The 14,076-nt window shown below is 51.6% G+C and overlaps 1 protein-coding gene across 1 annotated transcript in view; it reads left to right on the forward strand.

Annotated features, from left to right (window-relative positions):
* The window catches only part of TG (thyroglobulin), a 233,195-nt gene that overhangs the window by 43,988 nt on the left and 175,131 nt on the right, over positions 1-14,076 (forward strand). The window contains exons 22-25 of the mRNA XM_029923329.1: positions 1,480-1,650; positions 7,616-7,732; positions 8,234-8,349; positions 10,932-11,040. Coding sequence (XP_029779189.1) covers positions 1,480-1,650; positions 7,616-7,732; positions 8,234-8,349; positions 10,932-11,040 — 513 coding nt within the window. The remainder of the gene's footprint in view (positions 1-1,479; positions 1,651-7,615; positions 7,733-8,233; positions 8,350-10,931; positions 11,041-14,076) is intronic.

Consider the following 14,076-nt stretch of genomic DNA (forward strand, 5'->3'; position numbering starts at 1 on the left):
GGTGTGTGTGTGTGCGTGCGTGTGCACGTGTATGTGTGTAGAGGGTAGTTTCCCCAGACCAACAACAGGCAATTCGGACCTGCTCCTCTCAGAGAAGATACTGGATCCCACAGACTGAGGGCTCAGTGCTATAAGGGGACCCCCACTGCCCCCATCCTCAGCTGAAAGCCCAGGCTACCGCCTGTGATTCTGAGGGACAAGTCACTCACCGAACATTCCGACTGCCCCTCCAACCCAGGCACCGGTCATGTGTCCAGATCATTACCTGTCCTTCTGTCCAGCTGACTATGCAGCAGAGGTTGCCATGGCTTCTTCCTTTGGGTGTGATTAATTTGCTAGAGCGGCTCTCAGAACTCACTGAAATGTCTTAGGCAGTAGATTACTGTAGTTTGTTGTGACAGGATATAACTGAGGTACAGACAGGTAAGAGACATCCAGGGCATGGTGTGGGGAAAAGGGGCGGGGCTTCCAGGCCCCACCAGGTGCGCTGCTCTCCCCGCCTCTCCACGTGCTCACCAACCCGGAAGCTTTTGGAGCCTCATCCTTTTGGGGTTTCATAAACATTTCATTACATAGATGAGCTTGAGTAAATCACTGGCCGTTGGTGACCGAAGGTCAGGGACAGGGACTGAAAGAGTCAATGCTGTCATTGCATAGTTGGTTTTCCCAGCAATCAGGCTCCGTCCCTGAGAGCAATCCAAAAGCGACCTCTATAACGTAACAAAAGACACCTTGGTGGCTTTCAACACTTAGGAAATGCCAGGAGATTTAAGGAGCTTTGGGCTAGAAATGAGAGGAAGACCAAATCTGTATTTCTTACTGTAAATCCCAGCATTACAGTGCGGGAGCTCATATCCTGTGTTGGACACTGAGCAAGACTCTGGGATCCAGTAAGGAGCAAAACCGGATCAGATCCCTGCCCGCCTGTAGCTTCCGTGGAGGGAGAGATGGATGTCAGCCATTCACTCACATGGACGGACGGGAATAACAACTGTGCTCCAGGGCGAGGGGAGGTGTGGGTGGACGGGGTGTGGAACAGCCACGTGTCGGAAGCCTGGGGCTTCCCTGAGGAAGCGAACGTCGAGTTGAGGGCTGATAGGCCGTGAGGGGGTAACTCACTGAAGCTGGAGGAGAGGGAGCACCGGGAGGTGGAACCCGGGAGCAGAGCCCGTGTTTGGGATCCGGTGTCCGGGATCCGCAAGAGGGGGTGCTCTGAGCCCTGCATGCCGCGTGGACCGTGGAGGCACAGAGTGCTCGGGTTAGACGGGTGGAACCAGATCACAGCGTCTCAGGGGCCCGACGGGGCCTGGACAAGATCCTTTGGCCAAAGGGTTAGAACCCCGTTGAGCGTGAAGCTGGCAAGTGTCTGCATCAGACCTGTGACTTGGACACGTGGTGTCAATGACGGGCAGCCTGGGGGCCCTGAGGGGAGGGGTCCCAGAAGCACGTCGCTGATGGGCATCTGTCCCTCCATTCCAGGTGTCACCGACTGTCAGAGGAATGAGGCGAGCCTGCAGTGCGACCATGACGGCCAGTTCCGGGCCAGCCAGATGGACCGGGACAGCGGGAAGGCCTTCTGCGTGGACGGCGAGGGGCGGAGGCTGCCGTGGTCGGAAACGGAGGCCCCGCTCTCCGACGCCCAGTGTCTGGGTATGTGCTGGGGGTTAAATCAGCCATGTTTCTGGGGACAGGGCATGTGCTCTCAAGGGCTTTCTAGAAAGGGAGAGAAGTATGAGATGCATTTGTTTCCAACGTTTTATTTTGGAAAATTTCCATCTACATAAGAGTTGAAAGGATAGTAGGATGAATAAATAAATCCCTGCTGCCTAGATCCAAAAATGTGAGCATTTTCCACTTCCTTTTTCTTTCTTTCCCTCCCTCCCTCTCTCTTTTTTCTAAATTTTTTCAATGTTTTTATTTATTTTAGAGAGAGAAAGAGAGAGACAGCATGAGCAGGGGAAGGTCAGAGAGAGAGGGAGACAGAATCAGAAGCAGGCTCCAGGCTCTGAGCTAGCTGTCAGCATAGAGCCCGACATGGGGCTTGAACCCACGAACTGTGAGATCATGACCTGAGCCGAAGCTGGACGCTTAACCGACTGAGCCACCCAGGTGCCCCCCTTCCTTTTATGCTTGATCATTAGAAAGCAGATTTCAGACATCATACAACCTAACTACTTCAGTGTGAATGAGACACAAATTTTAAAATAATTAATGAGCTGAGTTTCCCTTTCCTGTGGGTAACATGTCTCTGCAAAGCGGGTCAGCTTTTCTCTCTCCACTGGCTGTTGTGGGAAGACTCAAGTGCGGGTGCTGATTCTATAACTTACCTGCTGGGCCACCCAGAGCACGTTGCTCAACCTCTCTGATCCTCAGTCACCCTGGCAGCCTCCTGCCTGCCTCCCGGGACACTGTCAGGGCCAAGACCACCCTCGGGGGATGATGAGCATTCACTGAGCACCGTCTGTGCTGGGCACACCTCGAGGTGCTGGGTGGGGAAGTCCTGGTGAACCGACGCCCCCGGTGGAGTACTCGGTGCGAAGGGACTGGGGTCGGAACTAGCTTAATGTCAGCGGTGCCCTTAATTAGCTACGTCATCTGAGCAAGCCACTCACCGTCAAGAGTGTCTTCACCTGTGAAATGGGGCTGCTGATGCCTGTGTTTCAGCCAGAGGACCGGCTTGCCTTAGCAACCGTGACCGTGTGTTGCCTGCACCGGTGGCCCCAGTCTCTCAGGTTTCCAGGGAGGAGCGGGCCTGCTGTGCATGGGCCTACTACATGCCAGGCCCCCTGCTGGAAATGTTATTATCCCCAATTATTTAGCTGGGGAAACTGAGGCACGAATGTCTAAGTGACTTACTAGTCAGGATAGAGCATCCCTAGAACTTGAACCAGTGTGTGTCTGACCCCCAAACCCATTCTTTCCATGACACCCCTCTGCTTCTACCTGGGTTTATCTTCTTCCTCGTTAAAGCACACACCCGCACCCATGCACACGCATACTTGCACACACCCCTCACACTCACACACATGCACACACGCACACAGCCTACCTGCTCTCTAGGGATGTAGGTGCAGCAAATCACATATAACACTGGAGAAAATCCAAGAGAGACATTTTCATTTTCTGTTTTCTTAATGTGTATTTTTTTGAGAATGTGAGTGAGAGAGAAAAAGAGGGGGGTAGAGAGAATCCCAAGCAGGCTCCACCCTGTCAGGGCAGAGCCGGATTTGGGGCTCGAACTCATGAGCTATGAGATTGTGCCCTGAGCTGCAAATGAGACTCAGACACTTAACGCCTGAGCCACCCAGGCGCCTCAAGACACCTTCATTTTCTAGTGCTCAGAACAATCGTTTCCTTCTCTAGCGAAGTGCTAAAGACGCTCCAGGATGTGTGTGTGTGTGTGTGTGCGTGCGTGTAGGTGTCCCCTACTGCAAACCCAAGGAAAGTCTAATTATTTGTTTCCGATTTTCCTTTTCATGGGTGGAAACTGCGATCAGGGGAGTTGACGCCGGAAGGTGTTTTAGGACACGAGGCAGGCCGGTCCTTGCTGCCTCTCACGCACGACAGAGAGTCCGCCCCCAGCCCGGAGAGCAGTGTGCTAGGGCCATTCTGGGATTAGCACCTATGTGCTTGTGTTTTAACTCCCGTCCTCTTTGCCTTCCTGTCATCGCCTCAGCTGCCAGGATTGTAATCTGCAGGTTGCGAAAGCATTTGATGCTCTTTGTTCAGCCCCGTGTGTCCCCAGAGCAGAAAGGACAGTGTCACCGGCAGCACCAGAAGCGTTAATGGCCAAGAGCTTAGCCTTGGCAACTTCCACGAGGCCTCCCCGAGGCTCTGGCTTATGAACAGCCTCCAGATTGGACCTCAGGGTCTCTGGCTCCTTGTGCAAAGCTCGGAGTTGATGTGTCCCTCTCTGGGTACTTGGGGGTGGGGCCGTGTTAAGAAGCTGGGTCCCCACTGTGATGTCAAGAGCCAATCGGCTTGCTTTGGAGAGGAGCCTCCTCTTTGAGAGTGGGACTGCACGCCTGATTATGAGGCACTGATCCTCCAGAAAAAAAGCAAAGAATGTAGAAGTCAGCTGTATCACTGACTTGGCCCCCTTCCCCCACCCCCAGCCCCGTGTCGGCATCTGGGTTTCCCCCCATGGGGATTACTGCTGTAGCCTCCCTACCTCTTGCCCCAAGCCCCCATCCCAGCCATTTTTCTGCAATGCTTCACAATTATTCTAAAAGACAATTCTAGGGACTCCCGAGTGGCTCAGTGGGTTAAGTGTCCGACTTCGGCTCAGGTCATGATCTCATGGTTCATGAGTTTGAGCCCCACATTGAGCTCTGTGCTGCCAGCACAAGTCCACTTCAGTCTTCTCTTTCCCTCTCTCTGCTGCACTCTGTCTCTGTCTTTCTCTCAAAAATAAATAAACATTGGGGCACCTGGGTGGCTCAGTCGGTTAAGCCTCCAACTTAACTCAGGTCAAATCTCATGCTCGTGGGTTCCAGCCCCGCATCAGGCTCTGTGCTGACGGCTAGCTCAGAGCCTGGAGCCTGCTTCCGGTCCTGTGTCTCCTAATCTCTCTCTGCCCCTCCCCCTCTCATGCTCTGTCTCTCTCTCTCTGTATCAAAAATAAATAAAACATAAAAAATTTTAAAAAATGCCTTCCTGAGAAGACTGTATTAAAAAAACAAATAAACATTGAAAAGAATACAAACAAAAGGCAGTTCTGTGCATGCAGCGCCCCTCACCTCCAATGGTTCTGCACTGTTCTTGGGATAAAACAGTCTCACACCTCACTCTTCTCTCCAGATTCCAGCCTCCTTAGATACTATCATCCTTTAGGGCTAGGATGGTACCTTCTCTTCTGTCCCAGAGTCCTTGGTGCTTGTTGCAGACTGAATGAATTGCTGTTACTATCTGGGCCTCTTCGAAATTACTTCCTAAGTGTGATCAGGGAAAGGGATTCTCCCATCACCAGAAGTCCTGCAGCCAGGTTCACAAGCCCTGGCCCCTAGGCATGTGTCCTTGTGGGGGACAAAGGGACTCGTCACTTACTGAACTGTCACCATGTACCAGGTTTTCCATGTTCTTCTATTAATCCTCACAACCACACTCCCGGGACTCTCAGAGATTGCAATGTGCCCCAGGACACAGAGCCAGTGAGGGGTGGTGGTGAAAGGACTTGAACAAGGGCTGACTCCAGATCCAGCGCTGTCTGCCGTGTCCCCGCCTGCCGGTCCCTTCCATCTTCTCTGTATTGCCTGTGGCAAACAGTTTACCCACAGAGTTAGCAGTTTACTCACTGACCTTGGCCGCTGGAAATAGTTTAAGCTCACTTTCCTTTAATTCTAGACCCAGTTTTCTAATTCTGCTTTTCATGGACCCATGCCATCAAGTCTGTATAGCATGCCAGGTGCCCAGAGGTACCTACCTGCCGGTGGGATGGTGCTGTCTCCGTAGTGTTCTCTCCAGGCTTTCAGGTGTTGCAGTGATTGTGACAGTCATCCACTCATCGGTGCAGCCATCCAGCAAACCAGAAACTCGTGTCTCTGTCGCTGTCTTAGTAGTGGGTGTTCACATATTCTCAGCACATTGCCCTTGTCTCAGAAAGAGGCAGGCACAGAGCCAATGATCACATATATGATGCTGCGTGCTCGTGTTGACCCTCTATGCTCTCCAAGACATTTGTAAACATCTGCTAAGTCAAAACTTGGCATGTGGGAAATTGTACCAGGGGAATGTCGAAAAGCCTGCCAGCTAACTCGGTCTTCCATGGAATTCTTGGCAACTCAGTGCATGTATTGTTTCCGTTCTGTTTGGCAATGAGCTTCCTCACAGAATGCTCTCATGTGACGAGATCTCCGTCACCGAGTGTCCCTTTTGTGAGAGCCAGCAGATCGTCTAACTGGAGTGCTCAAGTTATGCATTTTCAGCCTCTGGGAAGACTTCAGCTGGAAACTGAAAGACCTGTCAAGTTGTGTTTAGTCTCCTACCATGTTGTGGCATCTGTCTGTGCCAATTAAACTGTAGGGACAAAGGGCTGAATATAGCATGGTGTTTGCTGGACTGGAGCCCACAGTCTCTACAGACAGGCTCCTAAGGGGCGTAACCATGGACAAAAGAGAGAAATATGTGAGAGCAGAAGAGTTGAGTATGGGCCGAGCACATGAACTTGGCAACTTCCATATCAACATAGAAGGACTCCTTTGTAAAATTAGAATTATTTTCTGTTTCAGAATTTGTGAAGGTTTTGAAGGCAGGCCATTTCTCTCGTATTGGCATCCTCTCTCCCAACTTTATCCCCAAAGCAATAAGCTTTCTTTCTGCACTTATTATGAAAATGGAAAAAAAGGTTGCTGGGTGGTCTTGAATTTATTGACATCATAAAAACACATTGAGACACAGGTCTGTTTTATAAAGCAACAGATGTGTATGAGAAGGAGTGCTTATGTACGTTTAGGATTATGTCTGCAAAACAAATTACTACTGGTCTACTTTGGGGCTTGGGTTTGAGAGTAATTTGCAAAACACTGACACCTCTGGGCATTTTTGGTTTTGGGAATGAGTCTTATTCCTTGAGAGTTACCTGCTGGGTCAAGAATGAGTTCTGAGTCTCATCACCTTGGGATCTTATATTTATTTCTTCACTCCTGTATAGCTCCATGAGCGTCATTGACTATGTCGTTCCTACCAGAGAAGAATTCAAGCGTGTTGATGGCAGCTAGAAAAACAGATGCTAGTATATCACTGAAGCACCTGCTATCCTGAAAATACCTGAGCCACATGCATGTCTCAGATCTACATGAGCCCACATGTGCCTGTGTTATTTGTATTTTATTTTATTTTACTTTATTTATTCATTTTATTTTATTTTTAATGTTTATTCAGTTTTTTAAATAGCTTATTTTCAAATTGGTTTCCATAATACACCCAGTACTTCTCCCCACAAGTGCCCCCACCATGATCATCACCCCCTCCAGTTTTGAGAGACAGAGCAGAGAATGAGCCAGGGAGGAGCAGAGAGAGAGGGAGACACAGAATCCAAAGCAGGCTCCAGGCTCCGAGCTGTCAGCACACAGCCCGACGCGGGGCTCTAATTCACTGACCGAGAGATCGTGACCTGAGCCGAAGTCAGACACTCAAATGACTGAGCCACCCAGAAGCCCCTGTTTTATTTGTCTCTTAACAGATAACTTAACCTCTTTCCAAAAAGAAGCAAAAATTCCAAAAGAAGTTTCATGGAAGGAAAACTCTCAGTAACATAATTATAAGATATAATTAGCATTCAAAGATCAAGACAGGAAAATAGAAATTTAGATGGAAACATCACCATCAATGAGGGAAAAAATGAGTTGTCAGGACTAACATCATTTTCTCCTTACCTCCTGACCAGGAAGAGGCGGCCCAAAGAGACATGATAAGATGTAGCTCTCTGCATCAGACATGAGGCCGCACGCTGGAACTATTTTAAAAGGGAATTCCTCTCCTGGGGACATTTGGGTGACAGGACTGTGAATGAGACAGGCACATAGACGTGATTTCCTGACCTGGCATTCTTTCTGGCTTCTCTGTAGAGGCCTTCGCCTTTCAGAGTCACATGTCATCATTCTGCTTTTATTTTCAGTGATGCGCAAATTCGAGAAGGTTCCAGAATCGAAGGTGACCTTCAGTATGGATGTCACTGGGGCGGGCAGGTCCAAAGTGCCCGGTTCTGAGTCTCCGCTGATGCAATGCTTGACGGGTAAGGGGCGTCGGGCAGCTGGGCACGTGGGGAAACACTCCCTGCTGATCTTGGCAAGACACGCCAAACAGAACCCCTGCAGCTGTGATGAGGAGATACTTTCTCAAAACATTTGGTAAATTGATGGATTCCCCAAGTGTACATCCAACTCCTGATTTCACTTCAAAGTTTATAACGCATCTACTCTGTACCAAGAACAATGCTATGCTAAATGTCGGGGAGTAGAACTGATGGACATGGGCTCTTTGTAGAGTTATCTGTCCGGGTCAGGAGAACTCTGTCTGTACCAGTGTCAAGGCCAGAGAGGCATAGAAACAGCAATCATATTTATTGAGCACATATGTTTACAAGAGTTATCTCATAACCTTACAGTCTAGGAAAGTCCTTGAAATGCGTGTTACAGATGAGTGTGTGTGTGTGTTGGGGGCAGGGGGGTATGTGCCCACCTGCCCTCAGCATCACCGGGAGAGATAGGCACTGACTGTCCCACGGTGCTTGCAGACTGTGCCTCGGATGAAACCTGTAGCTTCCTCACCGTGTCCACGGCGGGATCAGATGTCTCCTGTGATTTCTACTCTTGGATGAGTGACAACATGGCTTGCACAGCTTCTGCTCAGGTGAGGTGTGGCAGCCGTGTGGGCGTTCTGTGTCTCATCCTTTCTGTGTCAGACATGCTCTGATTGAACGGACATCAGACTGTTCAGGTGACTGAGTGAGAATGTCACCAGCTGACCCCATGTTGTGTCCAGTTCTTCAAAGTGATGAGACTTCAGGAAAAAGGCCACAGAGGACCCATGGTGGCCCGGGATGAAGGTGTCCCAAGGAGTGTGTGTCTGAGCAGGATCGTTTCCCGACAAGTGGGTCAGAGGGAATGTAGGCGATGAGCACTCCCTTCCGTTGCGCACCGGGCAGCCTGGGCGCTGGGCATGACGGGACGTTGTCCACAGCCCTAAACGCCATCTGCCTCTCTGAGTCCCGAACCCCCTTCTTTCCTGTCCATTGCAGAAATTAAATATGGTTGTAGCTTAAAAGGAAAACTGTTGGGGCACCTGGGGGGCTCAGTCGGTTGAGCGTCCGGCTTCGGCTCAGGTCATGATCTCACAGTTTGTGGGTTCGAGCCCTGCATCGGGCTTTGTGCTGACAACTAGCTCAGAGCCTGGAGTCTGTCTTCCGATTCCCTGTCTCCCTCTCTCTCTGACCCTCCCCTGCTCATGCTGTCTCTCTTTCTCTCAAAAATTAATAAAATGTTAAAAAATATAAAAAGAAAAAAGAAAACTGTTAAATATTAGAACCACATGGAATTGCTGTCTGTAGGTCAAAGCAGGCAATTTCACTGTTCCCGTGAATTAGGACCAAAGGGTGTGTAGAGGGAAGCCGTTGTCCTAACTTCCTGGCTCCTAACCACATGCAAATCTCCATTTTTACTGTCCAGTTTCTCATGGAAACTTCCAGAAAGTTTCTATGTGCTTTTGAGCATCTTGTTTTGTTTGCTTACATGTTAAAATCTTATACTACATCTTCTTTTCTACCTTGATTTTCTCACATAGCGTTTAACTCCCTGCATCTTTAAAATGAACCTTGTTCTTTTTAACGGGAGCAGACCAGTCCGTTCTCTGGATGCACATAATGTATCTCGCATTTCTCAAGGGCACGTCGATCTGTTAGCAGTTTTGCAACATCGCCAGCATGGGAGGGCTGCCTGCCCCCAGCAATGCACCCGTGCAAGGGTATGAGTGTGTGTTCATAGCAACAGCCCAGGAAGGCTTGGGGGGTGGACCCCTGAGTGTTAGGACCCCAGCCAGGGTCTGTATCCGCAGGATCTAGAGAGGAGGCAGGGAGGCGTCTTGGGCTGACTCCCAAACCCTGTCCATTTGGGGCAGTGGTGGCACCTGTCCAGTGACTGCGAGGATTGAGTGAAGTCCTGCGTGGTGCAGCTCACATGACTGTCTCTGCCTCAGGAAGAGCTCAGGGACCATAACGATAGTCGTCACCGCCGCAACATTAGTTGTCAGTGACCCACAACGATAGTTGTCACCGCCGCTGTTAGTGTTGCTAACAGGCAGGCAAGAAATGCTGTCTCACCATCACAGGCTCCCCTGCAGGGCCCGGGGGCTCTCAATGCTGTCCCGAGACACAGGGGGCCGGTGTTGTCATTGATCGGGAGCGACCTGGCCCGTCTACGCTGCCCAGTGTTGCAGCCTCAGTGCCTGGCGGAGCCTAGTGTCTGGGTTAGGTGTGGGGCAGGGAAGGGACTCTACTGAGGCCCCTTGTTTGGGTCTAGGCTGCAGGCATATTGTCCAGGTGACACTCATCCCCCCCTCCAGGCCTGACCACACTCGGGGCAGGGGGCCCCCTGAATTCTGGGAGCCCCCCACACCCTCCTCAGGAATGCAGGACCCCTTCCCTCTCGGGGACCCTTTTCTCCTCCCCAGAACATCGTCCCTCCACTGAGCTCAGGTTTTCTAAAAAGGCCTTCGGAAAGCTGTGCTTTCGCCCCTGCCCTTCGAAGATTCCTGCAGCCAGGAAACCCCGGCAACTTTGAGAGGAGGGCGGAACCCTGGGAACAAAACACAAATTGATCAAAACAGATTTATCCTGCCGCCCCCACACAGCAGGGGTTCTGGAAACGGGCAGAAAGAGAACCGCAAAGCCTTTGGACGTCTGACCTCATTTCCAAGCTTACAAACCTCCCCTTGATCCCCACTGGGTACAGGCTGTGCCCATAAGGATGTCCGTGCCTCTGTCCTCTCCCGCCACTCTGCCTCTCAAGACTGACAGTCTCCAAGACCCACGGACTCAAGTCCTCAAAACACCACGGATTCCTTGTCTTCATTTCTGCTGCTTACTTTACTTACAGTCCCCCTTCTTTGATTTCTACCTGACGAACTCTTACTCATACATTAGTACCCCATCCAGATTCACCTTTTCTGGGAAAGTTTTGTAGCTCCCTTTCGCGATAGAATTAATCATTCCGTCTTCTGTATTCACCTCCTTTTGAACGACATGTGTCATTGCAGCTAATGCTCTGGGCTGGAGCTTACTGCTCCCGTGTCTGTGTGCTCCAGTAGGAACTAACGGGCAGGAATCTTCTGTTTGACCTTTGTAGCCCCAGTGCCTAGCCGTGATTAGAGTTTGGCGAACGTTTGTTGAACTGAAGTGGCCATCTCTGGATAATGATGCATCCGCTTTCCCTCCCCAGCATCAAGGCCCCCTGGGGAACTCAGAGGCCACCGGATTTGGGAGTCTTCAGTGCCAGGTGACCTTGAGGAGCGGGGCTCAAGACTCTACGGCTGTGTATCTGAAAAGAGGTAGGTTGGTCGAGCCAGACGGCTTGGGGCCTCAGTGGTTTAACCTGAGTAGGAGTTTAGAGCTGCTTCCTAGCGGGGCGAGTTTAGGGAGGGGACCACACTGTCCCCCGCCCCAGGGATGGGGAGGCTCCTTCTGCAGGCGAGGACTAAGAGGCGGAGCAGACACAAGGGCTTCGGGCAGAGCCCAGCACCCCCCTGAGGCTGTCGGTGAGCGGAGAGCATCCCCAGCAGGGGTGTGGACTCCGAGCTCCTGGCGGCTGCCCCTCTCAGGCCTTCCCTCCCTAGAAGTTACCAGCCCAAAGGCCCAACCTCCTAGCACTCACCAACCAGGGCCTCGGACAGCTGCATCGCGCATGCGTATTACCTGGGGGCGGGGCTTGTAGGAATGCAGATGCTGACTCCATCGATCAGGGTTGGGTCAGGTCAGCTCTCGGGGAGACCGGGTGCCCTGACCTCGGGGTGAGTAGCCAGGGCGTACCCCATCTCACAGTTTATAGCTCACTCCCCCAGACCGCTTATGTCCACTTTCGCAGAGATTCTGAAGGGAGAGCCACACGGGAATCACAGCCCCTCTTTTACAGACGGGGAAACTGAGGCTCAGAGAGATTAACAGAGTTTCACAAGGGCAGACTGTCAATCAGTTGGGCAGGTGGGTTTGAACCTCGGTGTGTCTGAATTCCCCCATGTGGCTTCCCAGAGCGGGGACGGGGCCTCTTCCGCTCTGCGCAGCCAGCCTCCGGTCTTCTCCCGCTCAGGGCCGGGAGGGGTGTCAGCAGGGGAGGCCGGGGGTCCTGGGCCGTGGCTGGGCTCCCCATGAGCTGCGACACTTGGCTAGGCGCTCCCTGTCTCGGGGAAGGGTGAGGGCGCCGGAGCCCTGCGGCCTGGGCCACCGCTCCGCCGCCTCCCTGCTGCGTGCACGGTCCTGGACTGCATGGTCCGCGACGTCCTCGGATCCAGCTCCTCACTGGTAGAGCAGGAGCGACAAGCGAAGTGAGGAGGTTGGAGGGGCGGGTGAGGTTATCTGTGCTGCTACAGCACCGTCAGTAGCAAGTGCAGGAGATTTCCAGGATCGACTTTGTGCTCCGTGATGCATTTCCTGGTGGCCCCGGCTAAGGCTGCAAACCAGAAGGCAGCCCAGCGCCTGGACGGGAGGGTGACAGGCATGCTGCTCTCTCCCGTCCATAGTTCTCTCCGATCCCATCCGTAGCTCAAGCATCCTGGCTCCCAGCAGCCTCGGCATCCTGCAGCCAGGAGCTGGTGGCACATGGAGACATTGTCACTGTCCAGGCACAAGACCTCGGCTGGCCTCAGAGCTGTCGCAGCCCATGACAGAGATAGGCGCTTGTGGCTTCTTGTCTCTGGTCCTTTCTCCATCCAGTGCCTCCATCCTGTACTGGGGGCTGGGTGGGGGCTCCCCCCCGGGAGAGTGGAGTCCGGCAGGGGCTGGGATTCTCTCATCTGTGGCCAGGGGCACTAGAATTCTGCCCAGTGTTCATTCCAATTATTATTATTTTTATCCATTTAAAAAAAAATAACAGAGCATAGAGATTTTTTTTTGGTCTAAAAAGGAAAACCAAAATAAAACAAGTAATCCCTCCCCCAAATGTTCTTTAAAACAAACCCTTGGACTTTCATCACATTTTTAAAAAATGTGATTATATTTCTTTTGTTTGTTCTTATTTTTTCTCCTCATCTCCTGAAAGCTTATACTCTGGGGAAAGATTACAAAGGAAACGGTAGAGCTTTCTTGTTGCCAAACTGAATCAGTGTAGAACTGTCTTGCTTTTTTTGGTTTTGTTTTGCTTTATTAAAATGTTTATTTATTTTGGGGAGACAGAGAGAGATGGAGGGTGAGCAGGTTAGGGGCAGAGAGAGAGAGGGAGACACAGAATCCAAAGCAGGCTCCAGGCTCCGAGCTGTCAGCACAGAGCCCCATGCGGGGCTCGAACTCACAAGCCATGAGATCATGACCTGAGCTGAAGTTGGACGCTTAACCGACTGAGCCACCCAGGAGCCCCTAACTTTTTTTTTTTTTAAGCAGAAAATGCACAGACACAGCCATTCTGCTTCCTGTGAGAGCAAACAGAGAGGGAGTCCAGACTCCTGCCTTCTCACCCACTTTAGTTTTCGTGCTGTAAATGGGCGTAAGATGCCACAGGTGAGGAGGCATACACATGGCGTTTGAGAGCCTCACGCATCAGCGGCACCCAGTAGTTGGTGAGCACATCCATTCACACCCTTGACCTTAAGTGACCTGGGACACAGGACACCTGGATTCGTCTCCCAGGACCCTTCTGTCCACATGCACCTAAGGGCTGTGGCCAGGAACGTGAAGAAGGAGCCATGTGATTCTTCAGAATCAAAGAAAGCACTCAAAGGTTCCTTCCAGACCGCCTGGCCCAACCCTTCGTTTCAGACGAGGTCTAGAAAGAGGAAGCATCCTGCCACTGCACCAGGGTGGAAGCTGGGACCTCAGGGCAGCCCCTCCTCCAGCTCTGAGACGTCCCCCAGACCCGCTCCATTGTCTAGGCCTTGACCGTGTGTGGATCGGCTCGGCACTGGCGCTTTGCGTAAATATTTCCTGAGTCCCCACCCTGCTGTCTGCACGTTGGCAGACACTGTGGATGCAGCTGTGAACACGAGACAGTCAGGGACTGGGGAAAGGACTGATCCAGCAATAGGATCCTTTCAGAGGGTTATAAGTGCTCATGAAAATGCAACAGCACAATGGGGTAAAGACGGACACGGACACAGGCTACTAGAGTGGCCAGATTCACGGGGACAGGAAGTAGAACAGTGGTTACCAGGACGGAGGAGGGGATGGACAGCTAGTGGTGGGTGGGTTAGGGCTGGGCTGAAGCAGCAGTTACAGAGACGGATGGGGGTGACGACCATGTGTAGGTGTTTAATGCCATCGAACTAGCCACTTAGAATGGTTAAAATGGTGAATCTTATGTCACGTATGTCTTATCACAACTTAAAAAGGAAATGAAAGATGAACATTAATTGCTGAAGGTTGGTCAGGGAAGGAGCCTC

The sequence above is a fragment of the Suricata suricatta genome, chromosome 15 (assembly GCF_006229205.1).
Source record: "Suricata suricatta isolate VVHF042 chromosome 15, meerkat_22Aug2017_6uvM2_HiC, whole genome shotgun sequence".
In the NCBI taxonomy this organism is placed as follows: Eukaryota; Metazoa; Chordata; class Mammalia; order Carnivora; family Herpestidae; genus Suricata; species Suricata suricatta.